General features: G+C 42.1%; 1 protein-coding gene across 6 annotated transcripts in view; it reads left to right on the forward strand.

The window, feature by feature from the left end:
• Positions 1 to 23,332, forward strand: part of NRP1 (neuropilin 1) — a 157,785-nt gene that overhangs the window by 121,702 nt on the left and 12,751 nt on the right. For 4 of the 6 annotated variants that reach the window (XM_033208422.1, XM_033208426.1, XM_033208427.1 and 1 more), the window contains exons 10-13: positions 6,178 to 6,322; positions 10,449 to 10,553; positions 15,801 to 15,860; positions 21,078 to 21,215. In XM_033208422.1, coding sequence (XP_033064313.1) covers positions 6,178 to 6,322; positions 10,449 to 10,553; positions 15,801 to 15,860; positions 21,078 to 21,215 — 448 coding nt within the window. The remainder of the gene's footprint in view (positions 1 to 6,177; positions 6,323 to 10,448; positions 10,554 to 15,800; positions 15,861 to 21,077; positions 21,216 to 23,332) is intronic. The other 2 variants (XM_033208424.1, XM_033208425.1) reach the window with 1 other exon arrangement.

The following is a 23,332-nucleotide window of genomic DNA, read 5'->3' on the forward strand; positions in this document are numbered from 1 at the left end:
TTTGAGACGGAGTTTTCGCTCTTGTTGCCCAGGCTGGAGTGCAATGGCGCGATCTCGGCTCACTGCAACCTCCGCCTCCCAGGTTCAAGTGATTCTCCTGCCTCAGCCTCCCGAGTAGCTAGGATTACAGGCATGCGCCACCATACCAGGCTAATTTTTTGTATTTTTAGTATAGACGGGGTTTCCCCATGTTGGTCAGGTTGGTCTCGAACTCCCGACCAGGTGATCTGCACATCTCGGCCTTCCAAAGTGAAGGGCTTCTTCTTATTCCCTTCCAGCCAGGACATCAGAGGAGGTGTGTCATGGGATCAGTAAGATCCTTGATTCTAGGAAGACTGGAATATGGCATGAAAAGCGATGTCTGATATCACATGCAAAAGAATTGCATTGCTGGTCCCATTCTCTGCCTGGAGGGAAGGAGGGACAGCTCAACAGGCAGACAGGAGACAGGGAAGCCCGGGGCTGACAGCAGCTATCCAGCCAGTGCTCAGAATCCCTTGCAGACACCACTCAGTCATTTGGGTCTGCCCTTCCCCCGTCTCTCACCTACCTGTAGTTTAAATGCTTTTTTTTTAATATACATTTTAATTGTGGGCCAGGCGCGGGCACGGTGGCTCAGGCCTGTAATCCCAGCACTTTGGGAGGCTGAGTCAGGCCCATTGTCTGAGCTCAGGAGTTGGAGACCAGCCTGGACAGCACAGTGAAGCCCCGTCTCTACTAAAATACAAGAAATTAGCAGGGTGTGGCAGCATGTGCCTGTAGTCCTAGCTATTCTGGAGGCTGAAGCAGGAGAATTGCTTAAACCTGGGAGGCGGAGGTTGCAGTGAGCCAAGATCGCACCACTACACTCTAGCCTGGGCAACAGAGTGAGAATCTGTCTCAAAAAAAAAAAAAAAAGAAAAGAAAAATTTAATTGTGATAAAATACACATAATATACAATTTCACATCTTAACCTTTTTAGTGTGCAGTTCAACAGTGGTAAGTATGTGTATATTGTGCAACCAATCTCTAGAACTTTCTCATCTTGCAAAACTGAAATTCTATACCCATTAAGCAACAACTCCCAGTCCCCCTGCCCCGAGTCTCTGGTGACCACCTCCACTTTCTGTCTCTGTGAATTCAAACCATTTTAGGGACCTCATACTGTATTTGTCTTTTTGTGATTGCTTTATGTCACTTAGGATAATGTCTTCACGGGCCATCGGTGTTGTAGCATTGTGTCAGAATTTCCATCCTTCACAGGCTGGATAATATTCATTGTCTGTTTATACCACACTTTGTTTATCCATTCACCCACTGATGGACAGTTGAGTTGCCACCACCTTTAGCTATTGTGAATAATGCTTAAGTATATTTCTTCTTTTTTTGAAATGGAGTCTGGCTCTGTTGCCCAGGCTGGAGTGCAGTGGCACAATCTCGGCTCACTGCAAGCTCCGCCTCCTGGGTTCAAGTCATTCTACCTCAGCCTTCCGAGTAGCTGGGATTACAGGTGCCTGCCACCAGCCAGCTAATATTTGTATTTTTAGTAGAGACAGGGTTTCACCATGTTAGTCAGGATGGTCTCAATCTCCTGACCTCATGATCCGCCCACCTCGGCCTCCCAAAGTGCTGAGATTACAGACGTGAGCCACCGTGCCTGGCTTTAAGTATATTTCTTTACACATTGAACCCTTTTAAGATGCAATAGGCTTTTGATAATCCTCCAGTAAAAAGAAAAGGAAATCTCAACACAAAAATATTCCAACATTCACCAAAATGCACGGTATAATTTTTTTCAACCAAACAGATCTGCCTCAGTCATTATATTTTACTTAGAGTGATGGCTAAATTTATTTGCGAGCATACAACAGCAACTTGGAAAGGATACCCTGGAGTGTGCTAGATGGCCCAGAAGTTGGTTTAGGATTCAAATATGGACCAACCTACAGACAACCAGCAGTTTAAGTTCTGTGTGCAGTGTGGGAATTATATTCAGCAATGATATTTCTCATACCAACACAATTGACCTTTTGGTCTTAGCCTTTCCATCCCTTCTTTGGCCAGTACCTACTCCTCTTGTGAAAAACAGATTTTAGCTTATTGAAGGGAATATTACCCTCACTCCCTCTCTAAGCAAGTGTGGGAATTTGGCTTAATATAGTGACTCAGGCCAGAGGCATTGTAGGCAGCAAAGAAGCCAGGCTGTGCCACCAGCTCCCACTCCCTCCAGATGTGAAGCCTCCAAGGAAACCGCCGGCTACCACTAGCGCAGCAGGCCGCTGACAGGGCTGGGTGCCATCAGAAATATCTGAATCTCTCTCCCATCACTCCCTTCCTGAACTTGTGGTTTCTAAAATATTTTCAGTGTTATATTTATCTCTCTGTGCAGCTACCTTTTTTCTTGTCTCCAGTTCATTTTCCCCTTTTGTGCCTTGTTTGGGGGTTAAGAAAAAGTTAAAAAAAACATCAGAAACTGGAGTTCCCTTCTGAGTGGATCTTTTCTGAGAAGCAGTGAACTCTGACTGCATCAGAAACTGTGAATATGCTGCAAATCAACAACTTCCTGCTGCTGGCGACAGCGGCGTGTGCTGGTGTGACATGTTCTTCAACACTAGGGCTCTGAGAGAGAAAGAAAACAAGTCACCATATGCTTTTGATAGGATGCATCACGTGCTTCCCTGTCTCTATATAATCATGCGTCTGCAACCAGATCTAAAGCTATCACTCTTCTGTAGTAAATCCAGCACTGAATTCCATGAGAAGCCAACACACATCTTTCAACTTTCACAAAACACTTAATTCAAGATTGGTTGAACGTGTTGGGGTTTATTTCTAAAATATGATTCTATCCATCATTATCATCTTCCTATGATGTTGAAAACCATAAAAGCTTCTTCGTTGTTTATATACAGCCTAATCTATGATTCCTTAACACACCCTTCCAGTGAAATAAAATCTCTAAGATAAAAAAAGAAATGGGTGAAAATCTTCCATTTTAGAGCGGCACATGGTTTTTAATTATATGAAGATTTTTAAAACATGCTATATTTAATTTTACAAGTGAAGGCTACCTCTTAAGATGCCAAGTACCTTTTATGTAAAAGTAAAATGAGCACTCTGTTTTGTGAAATCCACAGCACTTGGATGGATTTAAATTTTCAATGCCCTTTCCTCACTCTCTACCCCAAAAATAGTGTGTAATGGGCAAGCTATATCAGAATCTTTGCATTAACTAGACTTTTTAGCAACAGAGAGAAGGTCCAAACACCCTAAGTCCTCATCTTCTAAAACATAATTAGCAACAGAACACAAAGAATTCATAAGTAAGTTTATTATATCAGTTAGCCTAGTTCCATATGGGTTTTCATTGCTAATATTCTTCCCAGCTCAGCACTGACAGCTTTTATAATGTATTTACATTGTGTTAATTCTTTGCTCAAGTTAAAATGAAGAGATGAGCCTGGGATTCCATAGATATAAATGCTTTTCTCCTGTGATCTTTGGAGGTATGTTAACATAGACAGAACTTGCGTATGTAGTAATGGTATTTTCATTATAATTAGTATCTTACTGACAACAACTTAATTGGGCCTAACAATAATATGTGTCAGAGTCTCAATTACTGGCAGCAGTTGCAGTTCTATAAAGAGTGCAGAACCCCGATAGTGAATTTACTTTTGATAAAAAAAAAAAAAGAAAGCAATTTTAATTGGAAGAGGTGGGCCTATATTAGCAATGCATTTTTAAACTCCTAGAGGCTTTTCTGAGTTGGAAAAGGCCAATTAATTTACTTCTAGAACTCAGAAACCTGCTGATTCTGTTGCAATCTACCCAATCTGTCTTCACTGACATGCTTCCACTGTTTTGTTATGACATTTCCACCACTGAATAAGCACATATTAGGCTGTTTTTTGATGTCTTGACACAGCTACTGGGCATGGCTCCACTCCTGACTGGCATGGCCTGGGGCCGGCCAGCCACTCCATCTGATCTACCAGGTCTACTAGTCCAATTTGCATCAGATTAAAGACAAATTAATGAAACTAAATATGTGGCCTTGGGCATAGATGTTTCTTGGACCATGGTGTTTTCACCTATTAAAATCAGGAGACTGGGCCGGCTCGGTGGCTCACGTCTGTAATCCCAGCACTTTGGGAGGCTGAGGTGGGCATATCACCTGAGGTCAGGAGTTCGAGACCAGCCTGGCCAACACGGTGAAACCCTGTCTCTACTGAAAATACAAAAATTAGCCAGGCATGGTGGCGGGATGCCTGTCATCCCAGCTACTCTGGAGGCTGAGGCAAGATAATCACTTGAAGGTTATCTTCAAGGTTGCAGTGAGGCAGAGGCAGTGAGCTGGAGGCAGAGGTTGCAGTGAGCTGAGATTGCACCACTGCACTCCAACCTTGGTGACAGAGCGAGACTCCGTCTCTAAAAAAATAAATAAATAAATGAGGAGACTGGACTAGATGGCTTGTAAGGGCAGAGGCATCATCGTGGTGTGGTTAAGGGCGCCAGTTAAGACCACGTAGATTTGAGTCCTGGCTCTGCCACTTGCTGTGTGTATGGCCATGGGCAAATGACTTGACAACTCTGTGCCTCAGTTTCCTTGTCTGTAAAAGGACCATAATATAGAATTCACCTCATGGAGAATTTACCTTCATTTGGAAAATTAAATGTAACATGTTTTTAAAATCTCTGAATAGTTAAAAAATACGTGGCCAGGCATGGTGGTTCATGCCTATAATCCCAGCACTTTGGGATGCCAAGGCAGGCAGATCACTTGAGGTCAGGAGTTCAACACCAGCTTGGCCAACATGGTGAAACCCCATCTCTACTAAAAATACAAAAATTAGTTGGACATACTGGTGTGCACCTGCAATCCCATCTACTTGGGAGGCTGAGACAGGAGAATTACTTGAGCATGAAAGGCGCAGGTTGCAGAGAGTCAAGATCACGCCACTGCACTCCAGACTGGGTGACAGGGCGAGACTCTGTCTCAAGAAAGAAAAAAAAAGTGCTGCTCTAAAATGGACCATTTTATCGGTTTTCTTTTTCACCTTAGAGATTTTTTTCAGTGGAAAGGTGTGTTAGGAATCGTAGATTAGGTTCTATAGAAACAACTGAGAAACTTTTATGGTTTTTCAATATTATAGGAAGATGACAAAATGAGTAGTTCTGAGGATTAAATGAATTAATAGATTTTAAGCAGTTAGAACAATGCCTTACTCTATCAAACGTCATGCAATGTTTGATATCTAAAGGACATTCCTTATGATGAGACAATTTTCTTTTCCTCCTCCCCCTCTGCCTTCTCCCATTTGGAATGGGATTAAGAATTATGCTGGACAAGAGGACACAAGGAGGCTCATCCATTTCTTGAAATGGAAAACAGGGCTAGTCGTTGCTGCATCTTCTCAGAATTCCAGAAAGGATTTTGATCTATCTGGGCATGTGAAAAGGAAACTAAGCCAGTAGCAGCACTGGCAGTGGGTGGCCACGCTCCTGAAAACTGTCACAGGGACTTCAAGCTAGGAACACACTTCAAAAGAGGTGCCAACTCATGCCAGGAGCAGTGGCTCACACCTGTAATCCCAGCACTTGGAGAGGCCAAGCCAGGAGAATCTCTTGCAGCCAGGAGTTTGAGACCAGCCTGGGCAACATGGTGAGACCCTGTCTCCACAAAAAATTAGCTGGGCATGGTGGCGCACACCTGTAATCCCAGCACTTTGGGAGGCTGAGGCAAGCGAATCACTTGAGCCCCTAAGTTCAAGACCAGCCTGGGCATCATGGTGAAACCCCATCTCTGCAAAAAATACAAAAGTTAGCTAGGCATGGTGGTGGGTGCCTATAGTCTCAGCTACTCAGGAGGCTGAGGTGGGAGGATCACTGAGCCCAGGGAGGGTGAGACTGAAGAGAGGTGCAATTGCACCATTGCACTCCTCCCTGGGCGACAGAGTGAGACCCCATCTCAAAAAATAATAATAATGAATAAATAAATAAATGCCATCACTTCTTAGAGAAGCTTTCATTGTTGTTTCCTTTCTCATTTATGAAAGAGATGCCCACCATTTACAAAGTGGTAGAATGAAGCCTATTTCTCTGCCCTATTCAGAGTCCTGATGGAGGGAAGAAACAGTTGCTAAAAGGGAGCACTATTTTTTTTCTCAATGCCCTGTGTTTTTCATGCTTCACAGTCTTTTGAGGGCAACAACAACTATGACACACCTGAGCTGCGGACTTTTCCAGCTCTCTCCACGCGATTCATCAGGATCTACCCCGAGAGAGCCACTCATGGCGGACTGGGGCTCAGAATGGAGCTGCTGGGCTGTGAAGTGGAAGGTAATTATGATCTCCAGAGTTACTTCTCATTCCTTTTTAAATTTCCTCTTCCATGCGTTTATGCCCCTGATGGTGCCTTTGCAAATTGCCTACCCCTTTCCCTTGGGAGGGCCCATATCTCGGTGCCTGCCCATCAGTGAGGCTCAAAGCTCTAACACATGTCACGAGGCAGCACCTTCACAGTCCTACTTTTGTCTTGGGTTGTTTGCATGACTCTCCTTGGATTATATGAGATTGTCTGTCTTTACTTAAAAAAAAGAGATAATTTATAGAGTTGAAATTCACATAACATAAAATTCACCACAACTCGGTGGCGTTTAGCACATTTACAGTTCAGTTGTACCAACTCCCCTCTTTCTAGTTCCAAAATATTTCCATCACTCCAGAGGAAAACCCCTTACCCAGTAAGCAGGCAACTTCCCTCAACCCCTGGCAACCACTTTTGCCTTTTAAATGTTATTTAAAGGTCGATATCTGATCCAGGTTCTGTCTGCAGTGTTGATTACCAGCACATAGAAACAGAAAGCAGCCTTTGACAGACTAAGACATCAAGACATTATCCTGGATGAATATCTTAGGCTGCTGCAGAGAAACAGAACTTTACATGAGACAACATGTCTGAAAGTAGAGTGACGTTACTGCCTACACTTAGATTATTATATGAAGGTCATATCAAGTACAAATTCAGTCCACACGCTGACCCCATGGCTGCACTCTCTTTGAACATATAATGAATGAAATGAATGTTTTGAGTTGGTTATTGTACCGTTTAATATATTTATGCACTAGAATCCCCATCTGCCTTAGATTTGGACATAAATGAGTAACCTACACCAGTTTTTCCATCCCCATAGAGGTCTTGCTCCAGCCTAGCTTCAAGAATGACTATTGTTGGCATCCACATGTTAATCAGCCGAGCATATATGCTCACAGTTGTTTTGAAGAATGCTTTTTAATTGTTTGTGTCTTGAGCTACCAAATATAATTATATTCCTGAGCACATTAAATACCATAAAACTTTACTTATGCATGACAGAATCTTCAGCTATCAATCACCATAATCCTGAATCATTCATAGCTACTTTTTCAATGTGTTTATTTAAAAGCAGGCCATTTTCTCCCATTCTTTACTGTGTAGTTGTTTCCATATCTGTAGTCATGCCCCAGACACCTAAATTATCCAGGCACTATCAACACAGACCAAGAATGTCCATGTGCCAGCACTTTGGCAAAGGATGCCAAGAAAAAGAAGGGACGGGTGAACTCCATTCACTGCAGATGCGTTCGTTCAATTCACAGAGAAACGTGGTCATCTGGAAAGGGAGTCTGCTCTCAGGATGCGAAATCTGTAGCCTGGATTCTGGAAGGCGATGCTGATTTAGGAGGTGGAGTGAATGGAGGGTTGAAAAGATGGCCTGCTGGAAGTTTTGAAAGCACCCTTGCAAAAATTGTAATGAGAACGTGATGACAGTGAAAGAGATCTGACCTAACTGACTCCATCTTGCTTCTAACCTCCAAGCTGTCCTTGTTCATTCCTGGGCGTAGGCCAAACTAACTTTAGGAGGAACTTATGGTTTAACTTTGAAACAAAGACAATAGCAGCTCTTTCCCAAAACAAACCCCCTTCCTGCCTGGGTACTAGATTGCCTTTGCAAGGCTAACGAATTAGCCACAAAATTAGAAATTATGGTTTAGGGGAAAAAAATGAAATTATAGTTTAGGGGTCATGTAGCTGGAGGCTGCAAGATTCTGAACCTCCCCAAATTGCTCCTGGGGATAATGTCACTGTTGTAAAATCTAAGATCAGGGCTTCAGATATCTTGCAGACCCTGTAGTTGACAGAGCAGCTGGCACTACCCAAATCGATCAACTGGCTCGTCCTGCCTTGTGTCCCCACCAGAAATTGACTCAGCACAATAGGACACCTTCGACTCCCTGTGATTTCATCTCAGACCTGACCAATGAGCACCTGCCACTTTTCAACCCCTACTCACCAAATTATCCTTCAAAACCTCAACCCCAAGTAATAATAGAACCCCTATCTCCCATACAGTTGTCTCTGCATGAATTAAACGCCTTCTCTATTGCAATTCCCCTGTCTTGACAAATCAGCCCTGTCTAGGCAGCAGGCAAGGAGGACTCATTGGGAAGTTAGGGCTTCCACTCTCTAGTGTCACTTCTGTAGTGAGGTAGAAATGATCGGTGAAGGGATTTGCCTACAGATGTTTCCAAGCACTCACAAAAGTGAGGACATTGCCCTGGGCCATATGTGAAACAAACATCTGGGGAAAGTAATGTCAAAGCTTTTTGATATGATTGGTGAAAAGAAATGCTTTTCTTCTCCCTTCAATCAGTAACAGCCCTTATTAAACATCTACTCTGTGCCTTGTTCTAGGGGAGACACCTAAGGGAATGCAGGAGAAAGATGCAGTCCACTCCAGCCTCCCAGGAGTGTCTGTCCTAGGTGCTAGCACTTATATTTAAGAAATAAAGAACCACAGGCCGGGTGCAGTGGCTCACGTCTGTAATCCCAGCTACTCATGAGGCTGAGACAGGAGAATCTCTTGAATCAGGGAAGCGGAGGTTGCAGTGAGCTGAGATCACGCCATTGCACTCCAGCCTGGGTGACAAGAGCGAAACTCCAAATCAAAAAAAGAAAAAAGAAATAAAGAACTCCAGAAGATAATATATTTTCAAATAGTAAAACTGGAACATACATATCATTCACTTCCTCTTTTTTTTCCACTGTATCTAGTGAATCTAGCTAGCCATCACCTCAGGCCATTTATAATGCAGAACTCCTCCTTTAGAAATAGCTTGATGAATGCAGAAAAATCAGCAAAATGAATAGAGTTTTAAATACTTAAAGGTAGCACATTATCAAGAGCAAGGAGAGCTTAGGGAAGAAAGACAACTCTCTGGCTTGCCAGAGAAGATACTACTGATTCAATGAGAGCAATAAATAGAGGCCAGAACACGGGTGTATGTGTTTTACAAAAAAGTCTGGATTGCAGGCCTGAATGGCATGTATGTTATTTGCACATGGTAACTTCTTAGTTATTACTGGTGTGTGTCTTTGGGCCATTGAAGAAGCTGAAACTTAGCTCTGTTTCTCCATGTGCCATAACTCTGCTTGGTGTTTCAGCACCATTCAAAGAATGTCAAATTTTTACTGAGAAAGTGGCAGTTACTGACACATTCCTACTGGCCAGAAGAGAACAGCCCCCACCACCAACATCTTGTATGGTTCTCAGACATCACGAGAACTATCCATTATCTCAAGTCTTATAAAGTGAAATGTAATGCCAAAAACTGTAAAATATTAAACAGATTGCAAAAATGAGTAACAGGCTGAAAAAAAATAGCTGAACAAAATTTAAAGGACTTCAAAAGCAGTCTTTGATTAATGTTGGATACCTTTCAACTGCAAATTCAGAGATATAGGAATACCTGTGAATAGTGGAATGCAGTCCTATGAGAGTTCATGTAAAATGACCCCGGGATATCTGAGACAACTTCTGTCACACACCTGCCCTGGAGAGAGAGCTCACAGTTTGAGAAGCTACTTAAAGAGAAATGGAATCACTGTTTTTTGTTTGTTTTGTTTGGTTTGGTTTTAAGAAGCACTTTTGCATTAAATGTGAATGTTGACTCCCTTCGGGGAAGAATCACAATATAAACTTAGCAAACTTAGTCAGTACTAAGAATATAAAAGAATTTATGACAAGTGAGTGCTCTAACACCTCGAAAATGAAAGGGAAAACATTTCAAGCAAAATCTGTATCTTCAAAGTTCTCAACTCCAGGGTCCTGAATAAATAACTAGTGAGAACTCAAGAGCTTTTCAGAAGAAGGATGTTTATGTAGATAACAATGTATAAAATGCTAAGGCAGCCAACTCTACTCAGCAGATATGAATCAAATACCAAAACAAAGCAGGCTCTGCTATTATACATTCTGCAGAATCCAAGTATATCTAGCTCCTGAAAGAGAGGCAAACCATGCATGCCCCTGGCCTTCTTAACGCAGATTAAAGTTTTCTGCATAAGCGTTAGCAGGTCTAACAGCCAGAGGCTTGAGAATACATTTCCAAGATGTGAGATAATAATCCTTGGATCTTGTTTCAGCCCCTACAGCTGGACCAACCACTCCCAACGGGAACCCAGTGGATGAATGTGATGACGACCAGGCCAACTGCCACAGTGGAACAGGTGATGACTTCCAGCTCACAGGTGCAGAAACCATCTTCATCCCATTGCTGTACCATTTCAGTTCATGTCGTAGTTGGGACCGGCTAACACCTGTGTGTGTGCTTATAACTCCGCATGGCAAAGACCTGCCCAGGAATAGAAGCTGCCTTGCCAGAACACGTGCATCTTCATTTCCTCATGTCATCTGGATAGACGAGTTGTTCTTAGTAGCCACAACCATTTGAAACAACAATTTGAGCCATTTTCAGAGCCGAAGGCTAGGATTATCTTAACTGAATAAGAATTTCTCCATGGCTAAATGTGCTAAACTGATCCTTATTTTCAGACCCCCCTCCCCCCATAACACGTGCACCGCCCCTACATAACCATACACTTCAGAATGTTTATTTTCATTTTCTAACAAGGACAAGTTTTTTGAGTGGATCCTTTATCCAACGAATGGATAAAATTAGGCTTATATTTGAAGTGCGGCTTTTAAGTTGAGATTTGCTAAATCATTATACATTAACATTTACAAAAGCAGAATGAGTTGCTCTTTCACATCACCACCGGCCAGCAAATACATCAGCGACGTTGTGTGCCAAATGTCTCACTAATTAATCTAGAGTATTACTCTCTAATCTACTAAAACTCTAAAAGCTAGGAAGTGACCTTCTCTTCTACTTGCAACGGCAGAGGAAATATTAGGCAAGTGGAGAAATGGGATTACACCATTTGGAAATTGGCCGAGGCACTAGGGTTTTCACCCTGTGGTTGCAAAAGGTATTGTGGGACTTTTACTGCTCCCTGGGCCAAAATGCAGTTTCAATAGCATCTGACTCTCATTTTAGATTAAAAGTGTGCTTTTGAATGCAGGTCTGCATTTTCACCCAGAAGGGACTCGGAGAGCCCACATAATTAATTTCCATGGGCAAAACTGAAGGCGTTACCATGTAACTTCATAATAAGGCCATGTTATTGGTTAATGCATTCATGCAAAATATGGAAGGAAATGTCCTACAGTACATTTCCAATTATTTCAAAAGCTCTCCTCTGAAGGAGCGGGAGAGCTCCGCACTCTGAGATGGAATAAAGAGTAAAAGAAAGAAAAAAAAATTGAAAATCTATCCCAGAAATTTAGTACTATGAACTGGGTTTACATTTAAATCCCACCTCCTAAAGCTGTCTCTCTCCAAATTTCCAGAATAATCATTTACATTCATATGGCCAATAAATGTCACATTGCTATGAACTTTTGAATGCTTGTATACAAGCAGCCACAAGCCACAAAACTTAGTTTAATTAATGCAGAGGCATTTTCTGTGTAAGATGTCAAGTTCAAGTTGAAAACTCAACCGCTGATATAAAAAACAGAGTACTATTCCATGAACCAGGTCCTCTGGAAGCCTCCCAGGGTTGCCTGTAAACATTCTGCCACAAACCTCAGGCTTTTTACAGACCCCGTCACACATCCATAGTGAAATTTCTCATAAAAAAGGAATGATTGCAGGATCCCAGTGTACCCTTTCAATTGCCCTCTTGTGGAAGGGGTTCTTTTCTTCATAAACCCTAAAGTGGTCAGTTAATATTGATTAGAAACAAAGCCTCAGATTTACTCCTCATATCAGAACAACCAGCCTTCTCATTTTTGCATTAGTTCATGACTGAATCAATTGAAACTGAAGCCTTTGAATGAAATAGGGCGAGTATGTTAGCCTGGAGCAAATTGTGTATGGCAGCGAGTTACAAACCACAGAAAATGGGTCATTTATAGTGGAAACACTGACAACCTTTCAAAACTGTAAGGTTTTGCTTTACCTACAGCGTTTACATTATTTCTTTGGTAGATAGAAGAAAGTTCATTCTGATTTTTTTTTCTTTTTACATATTACCATGGCGAAAAAGAGTTATTCCCAGATCAGCACGTTTGTCTCAATAATTCTATAAATACTCTCATATATTAAGAACCGCTGAGGATGTTGATAAGGCCTGTCCCACACCTCCATCAAGAAGAAGTCATTTTAGAAGACATTCTCATGCTTCATATCCATTTATTGCAAGAAGGCAATCTTTTTCTTTTTAAAACATTTTGTACTTTACAAAACTATTTGCTAGTCTTTTCTGAAAATGGATGTGCTCACATGCCATTGTTTGCAAGGGGCAAAAACCTCACCTAACCCAGAAACCTTTTTGTGTGGAAACTACACATCTCCTATGCTCACGAGCAATTTTGCATCCTTTTTGCTAATTCTGGCACAGGCTTTACTGTCAGGACTACAAACGTTGGATGTTTAGTGTGATGAAACCAAACCAGGAGCATTATTGCTTTAACCCTGATAGGTGGAACATGGAAATTGGGATCAATGGTGTCTTTAGGTGTTGTCTGTTCCTTAGCACAGGTGTTGATTTAATTTAGTCTCCTGGGGTGACCTACCTGTATCTAGAGGGGAGAAATATTGTAGTGAAATGCTTGTTACTTACAAACCACGCCGAATTCCAGGTGTACTCTACCAAATGCATGGAAAGGAGTAGAATGTGCTCTCCCAGACCTGGTAGGCAAGGTGAAGATGCTTCCCTGAAGTTACTCATTTGCAAATGCCTTGGAAGTCATTAGATAATACACTTGGCCTCAAAGGCACCAGGCAGCTAAATTTTACGTTGGAGCTGTGTATACCCAACAGTGGAATTTGCCTGCTAACCTATAGCAAAACCGATTATGCATATCAGTTTTAAAAAGCAAATTTTCACCTTGAATCTTTCTCCTATAAGACCACAGGGAACAGAATGCTAATGTATTCTGGCCTCCCTCCAATTCTGCCATTATAGATTCACCTTCTTAACCCATAATACATATAATTCCTTCTTCTTAGTGCCTGCCTTGTCGAGACCTTGCACACATGTGACCACTCATCCAGCATATTTGCTGGGAGAACTGAGGTACCGTGACTTGGTGCTGCAGTTGATTAGCCTAGAAATCTTAAGACCATTCCAAGAGCACAATTTTATGGCTCTCTGATTCATGCTATGGAAATGTAACATGATTTCTGATCTGTGGGAACTGCCAGATAGGCCTGGCCCAAATAAAGATCATCACAAATCTTTATTGAATGATATTATTGGGAAGTGCACAATTACGGCACCCTGTAACCACCTCCAGAACTTTCCATGGTAGCCATGGGCCCACCCCATTCACTTACCCTGAATTCGTTCAATACTGTATCTGGATATAACAGGTTACTTCCAACCATAATCTGCATCATGGATAGACATAAGGAGAAATAGCTTTCTCAAGCACCTATGTAAAAAAACAGCAAACCACTGTTTCCCAAACTCAGTGGGTTATAAGACTCATCTGAAAAGCTTTCAAAAATACAGATTTTGGCCGGGCATGGTGGCTCACACCTGTAACACCAGCACTTTGGAAGGCCAAAGCGAGAGGATCACTTGAAATCAGAAGTTTGAGACCAGCTTGGGCCAGATAGCGAGATCACTGTCTCCAAAAAAAAAAAAATATATATATATATACATATATATATATATCAGCCAGGCTTGGTGGCACACACCTAGTCCTGGCTACACAGGAGGCTGAGGCAGGAGGATCCCTTGAGCCCAAGAGTTTGAGGCTACAGTGCATGATGGCGCCACTGCACTCCAGCCTGGGTGACAGCAAGACTCTGTCTCAAAAAAATACAGATTTCAAAGCCTTATGCCTAGAGATTCTAATTCTCATTTAGGTCTGGAGAGGACAGGTGGATGGGAGACTGCAATTTCAACAAGCGTTCTGGTGATTCTTATGGTTGGGCAAGTTTAAGAACACTACTTTACAACAGAAGTATAATGATGAACAGTGGGAAATGGGTGAGTAAAGAGGTGGAAGAGAAGGTGAAGCTAAGTCTCAATAGACAAGGTTACAGCCTGTCCCCTGACCAGTGAGATGCAGTAGGCCTGCACTCATTGGAAACTCACAGCACTCAGGGTGTTACTTGTTCAGTCTGTGAACAAGTTTCTCCTGTTCTTGTTCACAAGAACTGGGACTGTGAAATGTTTCTCCTGTTCTCCTCTTCCTGCTGCTTCCTGCAGCTTCTCCAAACCACATACAGGGCAGGGTATTTGTCCTTGAGGAAAGTAAATAGCTCCAGTAGCCAAACAGAGGAGGAACCCATAGCACCTTACTTTAAACCCTCAGTTTTCCAGTTTTTAAAATAGATTGTGGGGACTAGCCTTGCAACTTCCCTGAAGGCACACACCTGAAACCTTGGAAAACGATTTAAAGAAAAGAGGTTGAGGTCAAGTTTAATACCTTTGCTTTTGCAGAGGCCTTTGCTTTTCACTTTGCAATTGTGTGCTGTGCTTTGTCTGGGAATCAGTGAGTGCCCATGGAGTGAAGTCCCAGTTTCTGGGTGCCTTCTGGATGCTTTGTAAAGAAAGGTGTTAGGCTACGTTGTCTACTTGAAAATTGCAGGCTGGGCACGGTGGCTCACACGCGTAACCCTAGCACTTTGGCAGGCTGAGGTGGACAGATCACTTGGGGTCAGGAGTTCGAGACCAGTCTGACCAATATGGTAAAACCCTGTCTCTACTAAAAATACAAAAATTACCTGGGCATGGTGGCACATGCCTGTAATCCCAGCTACTCAGGAGGCTAAGGCAGGAGAATCGCTTGAACCTGGGAGGCAGAGGTTGTAACGAGCCGAGACTGTGCCACTGCACTCCAGCCTGGGCAACAGAGTAAGATTCCATCCAAGAAAGAAAGAAAGAAAGAAAGAGAGAAAGAGAGAAAGAGAGAGAGAGAGAGAGGGAGAGACGGAGGGAGGGAGGGAGGGAGGAAGGAAGGAAGGAAGGAAGTCACTAAGAAAGAAAGGAAGGAAGGAAGGAAGGAAGGAAGGAAGGAAGGAAATCGCTAAGAGATTAAAGTGTTCTCACCGTAAAGAAAGCCCAAAATAGGTTTATGAAGTAATGCATATGTGAACTAACTTGATTTAGCCATTCCACTAAGTGTACCAAAACATCACATTGTATGCCATAAATATACACAACTTCTATTTGTTAATTTAGACAATTATTTTATTTGTAAATTTTTAAAAGAAATATTTTTGGTAAAAAAATGGTTTATTTGAATTTGATATTGTGATGAGCAAAATTGAAGGGAAACAATTGCTACCACTGAAATTAAAAGGATTTTTCTATGGAAAATATTTGCCTCTGATAGACATTTGTAAGTGTACATTTTTCTCCTACATATTCGCTACCGTTTTCTTATTTTTGCATGTTGCTGTTTTTGTTTTTCAGGTGGCACCACTGTGCTGGCCACAGAAAAGCCCACAGTCATAGACAGCACCATACAATCAGGTATCAAATAAAATATGAAACGTGGCAGATTCCATGTACCTCTCTTCTCTCCGCGGCTGCGCTCCTCGCTTTCAGTTTCCCTGAAAGTCCTAGAAGGAGAGATGCCACACAGCATCTGGTCTCCAAGCATGAGCCATAAATATTGCTTTCCTTTCATCCACATGTATATGCAGCAGGGAGTGAGATTTCCTTCTCCATCAGTAATTGCCAAATGGTGACAATCCCAGCTCTCCACTGAAGGAACGGAGTAACATACTTTGTTTAAACGCAGCACATCTAGGACATGGATTGTGTTTGCAAACTACAGGAGGAGGAAATCTCACAGGCAGCACAGCCCGACTATTTATTTTCATCGCAATCCTGCAAAACCCAGACAGGCAAAGTTTGTCAGTTTTGCCTGCCATGGAGTTGGCAGTTTTACAACAGCGTTTCCAGCGGGCGTGCCATGAAACGGGGTTCAGGAAACCACAGTTTATAATTGTGCACGGAGAGAAGCACACCCTTGGGAACAGCACCTCCTCATCCTTTTATTAATAGAAAAGCGTTAACAACTTTTAAAGCCCTTGGTTTGCTGTCGATCGGGGGCCAGTCACGGTTAAACGGTGTCCTTCCTCTCACTGGCCTTTGTGTTTAGTTAGTATCCTGTAAAATTCTTCCCGGCAGACATACACGAAGGGAAACAGTCAGTATAAGCAATCAGAGGTTTTAAATACTTTAAAGTTAATCATTAGAGTAAGGTGAGCAGGTCAGTTTTCCAGCTTTCTCCCATTTCCTCTATTGAAGCTCGCTCGGCCTTGGCCTCTGCAGTCATTTATTAATGGGGCGTGTGGTGTATATCAATGTTTCCTCAATGGTGTGACACTAACCAGCTAGGCAGAAAGTAGAAAGGGCCGCCCTAATTAGTATGCTTTCTTAAAGGACACTGTCACTGTTGACCTGATTAAACTGCAAAACAAACTTCTCTTCGGTCAAACTTAACCCCCAGCTGCCCTATAGCATGTTCAGGTTGACAAAATTCGTGCTACCACACAGCCCAGACACCCACTACAAACCCAAGACGTGAAACAGAAGAGTCACTGCGTAAATTCAGAAAATGGTGTAGTCCTACACACATCTTAAGTTGTAAAATGTGGCTTTCAAAGACTGTGCAGGCACCTCCCATAACTGAAGGTACTCATGAGAACAGCCCTGCCTCTCCTTTTCTTTGTACCTTTCCTGTAAGTTCTTAACCCTTGGAAAGATTTTCTGTGGATAAAGGATAATGACCACCAGTTGGTTCCCTATGTCCTTTCTGGGATAGGGAAGAGGCGTGAGGTGAATAAATGAAGTTCTGATCACATAACAAACATTTTAGCTGTTGTTGCAGTTTCTTCTCTTGCCAGAGAGGTAATTAAAGCCACTATGAAGTTGCCAGCTAATTTATTTCATTTCATGTCTCTTCTCCTTGACTATGAAAGGGTGTAGGGATCGTTAAAAAAATAGAAGTGAACAAGAGCTGTGTAGAAAATGGAAAGTTATATCAGATTCCAAATCTAGGTAATCTTCCCTGAATGTTGAAGGTCAATATTGTCAGAGCAGGAGTGGTTTTGTTAACATATTTGATTTGTGCACAATCTCAAGGTCACTTGAGGGATGGCTTCTCAGAGGGGCCAGTCATTCCTGTCACAGAGTCTACTGTGGTCAGAGGGCAGGTGTGCAAATTACAATAGTAGGACCTATTGCTATCACCATCTGAACAAGTTCAGTTCAAACCACACGAGTCTACCGATCAGGGTGGTCTGGCCCGGTGTGAATTTCACAGTCAGTGCAGAGTCCTTTGCAAATTGACTTGCTTTCCTGTTTCTCCATTGTCTAAGTCATGAATCTAGACTCCAGGTCTCTGTGGCTAATGGACTGTCTGACCTTCCTGGAAGGAGTTCTGTTGATTGTAACCTCCTCGCTAAGTCAATGCCCAGAATATTGCAAGGGGACTTGAGCATGCTTCAGCCAGGGGTCAGGTCTGACTCTGAAGAGCTGACCTAGTGGCCTGAGTCTCCTGATACTTTGATCCACACTGTTCTGCAGGATTCAGATTCTTCAAGCGTCATCACAAGCAGCAGTCAATGAGACCTCAAAACCTTCATCATAATTCCATTTTGCCATTATAGACTCAACTCAGAGTCTTACGATTTCATCTTGCTGATTCTCATCAACTTAATAAACTCCATGGGCATGTAATATTTATATACTTTTATGTAATCAGATGCAGAAAAGCTGGTTAACGCTCCACCAGCAAGTGATGGGATCCTTATATTTTTAATCCAGTTCTCTCTGGCGAGAGCTCTAACCCTCTGAGGCTCCTCCAGCATTCCTGCAGCAGCTCGGAGTATATTCATCACCTATGATTGTATGGGCCTGAGCACCTCTGCTTGTTTAGACTGAAAGACTAGTCTATGAATAAGTGAGTTAACCTGCTCTATAGAAGTTTGGAATACCAGATTTAAAAATTAAATCCTTATGCATACATGTGGTGCTAATGATCCAACTTCAGGCAAGATGGGTTTGGCAAGCACAGCTGGTACTTGCTCTCAGAGGCTATAAATTTGTTTTAAGTTCAGAATATTGTTTCCTGCTATTTTTAAGAGTCAAGAAGGGATTTAGCTGAATTACCCCCATTGAATTTAATGAGAGTTGTGTGCCCCTCCAGGGCTTGGGTAATATTTTGAAAACGTAAACGTCAGTAGTCCTATATATTTGTTTCATTCATTCATTTGCTTTTTTTCTTTTCTTTTCTCTCTCCCTTTCTCCTTTCCTCTGTCCTTCTCTCTTTCTTTTTCCTTTCTATAAACGTTTATGGGTAGTTTGTGTGTTTGTCTTTCTAGCCAAGCTGAAAGGTTGCTCCATAACCCTCCCCAACAAAAGGCATTGATTTAAAAACATATCCTTTGAATAACCAAATTGCCACAAGTTACGTCATCAAGACAAGAGGATAAAAGGGCAGTAAAATACAAAAAGTTAGAGCAATTCACTTTGTTAAATGTACAGGATGAGGAAGGACACTGGAAGGTAAAGGCAGACTGTCATTCTCTGAAGCGAGAAGTGCCTGAAACATTTTTTCAGGCAAAGTGGTTCCATGTCCTGGTCATTTCAAAAATATCCAAGTTCCTACATTTTATGATATCATCAGAATATTAATAGCCACAATAAAGGATGATGTTGTTTTCTGTTCTATAGATAATCAATGTAACACATTAACAAGGTAAATATAGGCAGAACTGTGTGTGCTGGAGTGGCTTTCATTATCCTGAATGTGCATGTTTTATCAAGTGTATTTAAGCAGAAAAATCAATACCGCACACACATTAACATGTTCCGATATTCACATTTTCGAACATGAGATTATGCAACAATACATTTCAGGGTCGTGGGTGTTGGCATCCAAGGGGGCTCAATCATTCAGTCACCGTTCAGTTGACTGTACTTCATCTACATAATTCAATCTTGCTGCAGAAAGGTGTGGTAAATTTTGGAGCGGGTTTCCCATGCCTTAAGAAGTCCTGTTTCATGGCTATGATAGACTAAACCTGAAATATATCTCTCCGATGACACTATACCTGTGAAAAATATAGCCTTTTTGCACTAAATGTAAGTACTCATGTTAGACACATCACATAGCTTACTAGTTTACTTTCCTGAACTGGCTCTGTCTACCCTTTGGGAGGTCACAGCATCACTGGGAGAATCCAGACTGCTCCTTTTTGATAGTTCTTATGACGAATTCCTTCCAAAATTTGACATTAGCCCTAGAAAAGGGTTCCTTACAAGCTAAAAATGCAAAGTAAACCATTCTTATCTATTCCATAAATCTTCCCATTAAAATTCCTCCTGCCATTGGGGGAGGGGCTGTGGAGACCAGGCTCAGAGCAGAAAGCGACATACTTTGTATTAAACACGAGCAAGTTAAAGAGAAGCTCAAAAGGAGATAAGGTCTTGGCCTGACCCTAATACAGCATCTAATACCAGACTTCCCTTATTGTTCATAGGGATTCTTTTGAGGCTTATTTTTTAAGTTCAAGGGGCCAGACGCCCCAGGCGCCTCCCTGTTTGTTTCAATGCTGCCATCTCGTGGACTGCCTAGACTCAGTAACAAGCCTAGAGGCCCTTCGTCACCGGGGAAAGCAGCTGTGTCTGTGGGCTTCGTTCTTTATAGGGAAGATGAAAGGAGGGGGCAGAAACCTGAGAATTTCATCTTTAGAATTTTTTTATTGTTAGCTTATGTTTACGAAAACAACAGTCGTACTTGGGATAAGTAGCGATGATTTCATTTTTCCCATACTTTAAAGTTCAGCTCCTTTCAAAAAGAGTCTGCGTAAAAAGTCAGGCTGTGGGTTTTAAAAACACCATAGTCCAACAGCACCTTGTAGGGCACACACAAGGCAAGTCGTTCCCGTGAATTCATTCACGCTGTCTTTTCAGATTCCTAAGGAAGCCTTTTGAACATTAAAAAAAAAAAAAAAGTAAAGTAAAGTAAAAAACGGGTAGCTACTGAAATGGGCTTTGGATTTAGATGACCTTGCATTGAGGTTTTAAGCCAGGTGAACAATTTATATGTAAATTTAGAAATTAAAAAAGCATAAATTTATACTTAAATTAATCGACTTTATAGAAAGCATGGAAGAAAAAAAAAATCTTAAAATGCTTAAGAGATTCTAACCCTGACATTAAAGACCTGAAGCATGAACTGGTGAGGTGGAAATAGAGAAAACCTCCCGGGTGAGGCATTTCGCCAAGTTACTTTCCACTTCTGAGGCTTCATGGGTCAATCTCTAATTAAGATTCTTTTCATTGGTGGGTATCAACTTATATGATTTATCCTCAAGAACAGAATGGCTTTCATATTAAATACCGTGGAAATGGGGAGAGTGTTGCAAATGTAATATACGTGCTTCAGAAAATAGCCTTCCTGGAAATTTTATGTAAACCCAATTTGACAGGCAGTCCATAATCCTTTTAAAGCTGGATTTTTAAAGAAATTTCTCAATGTGATTTTGCAAACATTTTGACATCTCCTTGCATCTTTTGGTTTCTTGGTAATCCTGGCTTTCCCAGAATTTTCAAACAGACATAAAGTTGTATAAATCGTGCTTTTCATGAATGAATGAAGGGCCTTTGTGACCCTGAATGATCAAATGTGTCTTTCTCTGCTTGTCTCTTATTTTTGCTTCCCACCCACTGAAGAGTTTCCAACACATGCTTTTAACTGTGAATTTGGCTGGGGCTCTCACAAGACCTTCTGCCACTGGGAACATGACAATCACGTGCAGCTCAAGTGGAGTGTGTTGACCAGCAAGACGGGACCCATTCAGGATCACACAGGTAGCACAGAGATCACTTCGGCTGCATGGCTTTGCAGATTCTCTTTGATTCTGAGGCTGTGTTACTGGGAGGGCTTCTAATGTCTGTGAATTTAGGGGGGTAGGAAATACTACAGGCATTCACACGTGCCCTTATTTTCTGGAATTAACAATGTTTCTTTCCCTAGTAGAAAGAAGCATAGGGCAAATCATAGTAATGCCCCTTGAAGTTGGCCACTGATTGGCCTCCTTGAAAACAGCCCATTGGGCAAGGATGTATGCATTAGCATTCATCTTATACTCTTTTTTTTTTTGAAACGGAGTCTCACTGTTGTCTGGGCTGGAATGCAATGGCACTATCTCCGCTCCCTGCAACCTCCGCCTCCCGGGTTCACGCAATTCTCCTGCCTCAGCCTCCCGAGTACCTGGGATTACAGGCACACACCACCACAGCCGGCTAATTTTTTGTATTTTTAGTAGAGACGCAGTTTCACCATGTTGGCCAGGCTGGTCTCGAACTCCTGACCTCATGATCCACCCGCCTCAGCTTTCCAAAGTGCTGGAATTATAGGTGGGAACCACTGCAATTGGCCTTATCTTATACTTTTTCTGAACTTCTTATTTTGGGCAATTTCAACCATATTCACAAATGGAAAAGAAATAGTAGAATGAATTCTCTATATGCATGACCCTGCTTCAACAATTATCAGATCATAGGAAACTTAATTTATGTCTGTCATCCCTGACTCTGAATTATTTTCAAACAAGTCCAGGCATATATTTATGTCATCTCATTTATTTTACAACTAAAGAAACAATTCACAATGCTTGCTCTCTCCACACCCTTGAAGGGGAGGTGGGGCAAAGTGGCCTGGGATTCTTACTCACTGGGGAAAGATTTAAAGTCTAGTGTATTTCCTTTGAGCAGGTAGAAACCTCACCATGCCCTAGCTCACAACCCTCCCACCACCTCCTGCCTTACTTTCTTCCTAAGATTAATTGGTGGGGGAGGAATGGGTTGGGAGGCAGAAAGAGCTGGCAGCTTCTCCAGTGAACTCTCTTATGTGCCCCCATTCTGCTACCCACCTAGTTATTTCACTGCCCAACTTGAGGTACAGTATAAAGGACCAGCAGGCAGGACATGGTGGCTCACACCTGTAATCCCAGCACTTTGCGGGGCCAGAGCAGGAGAATCAGTTGAGTTAGAGAGTTAGAGACCAGCCTGGGCAACACAGCAAGACACTGACATTACAAAATAAAAACTTTTTAAAAATCAACCAAGCATAAGTGTGCACGCTTGTAGTCCCAACTACTCAGAGTCTGTTGTAGGACTTTGAGCCTAGGAGTTCGAGGCTGCAGTGACCTATGATCGCACCATTGCACTCCAGCCTGGGTGACAGAACTGGAACCTGTCTCTAAACAGAAAAAAATAAAAATTAAAAATAAAGAAATAAATAACCAGCCATGTCTGGCCCAACACACACACACACACACACACACAAACACACACTCACAGCAAACACCCAATCCACGAACTTCTGCACCCACTCGGAAATACTTACAGAGCACTGCTTGCTCAGGTAGTGGCTTCCCAAAAGGTAATCCCGGGGGCATTTACTGATGCTAGGAAATCTCATTACATTCTCCCCATCTTGGCTCTTTGGGTGAGTGAGTCAGTGGACTGATGGCTGGGCCAAGGGTACTTCATGCCTTTCCCATTTTGTGGTTCACTTTTCTCCCAGTGAATATAACCATTAAATAGGTTGAATAGGCCTCCTTCTACCACAGTTACCTCCTTGCCTAATGAGAATGACAAGGAAATTGGATAAAATTGGACTCCTTCAAATCTGAGACACTTTCAATTGAATCTTAAGACAGGCAGTTTTAGAAAACTTAAAATACTTTGACTGTAAATGGCACTGTACATATAAATGGCATCAAATTAACTAAATGCAATTAGCCAAAATGAAGGCAGTAATGGTGGAAAAATTGATGCAAAGTGAAGCAAAATGGCTCAGTAGGATCTGACATTCAAAGGAGGTTAAAAGCTATGTTAGCCAGAGACAAAAGCTAAAAGGCTTGCAGAAGTAAAGTGCTAATTGAGAAAATGAAGACAGAGTTCCTGACCCAGAACTGTGA

The sequence above is a fragment of the Trachypithecus francoisi genome, unplaced genomic scaffold, assembly GCF_009764315.1.
Source record: "Trachypithecus francoisi isolate TF-2019V2 unplaced genomic scaffold, Tfra_2.0 Lachesis_group9, whole genome shotgun sequence".
In the NCBI taxonomy this organism is placed as follows: Eukaryota; Metazoa; Chordata; class Mammalia; order Primates; family Cercopithecidae; genus Trachypithecus; species Trachypithecus francoisi.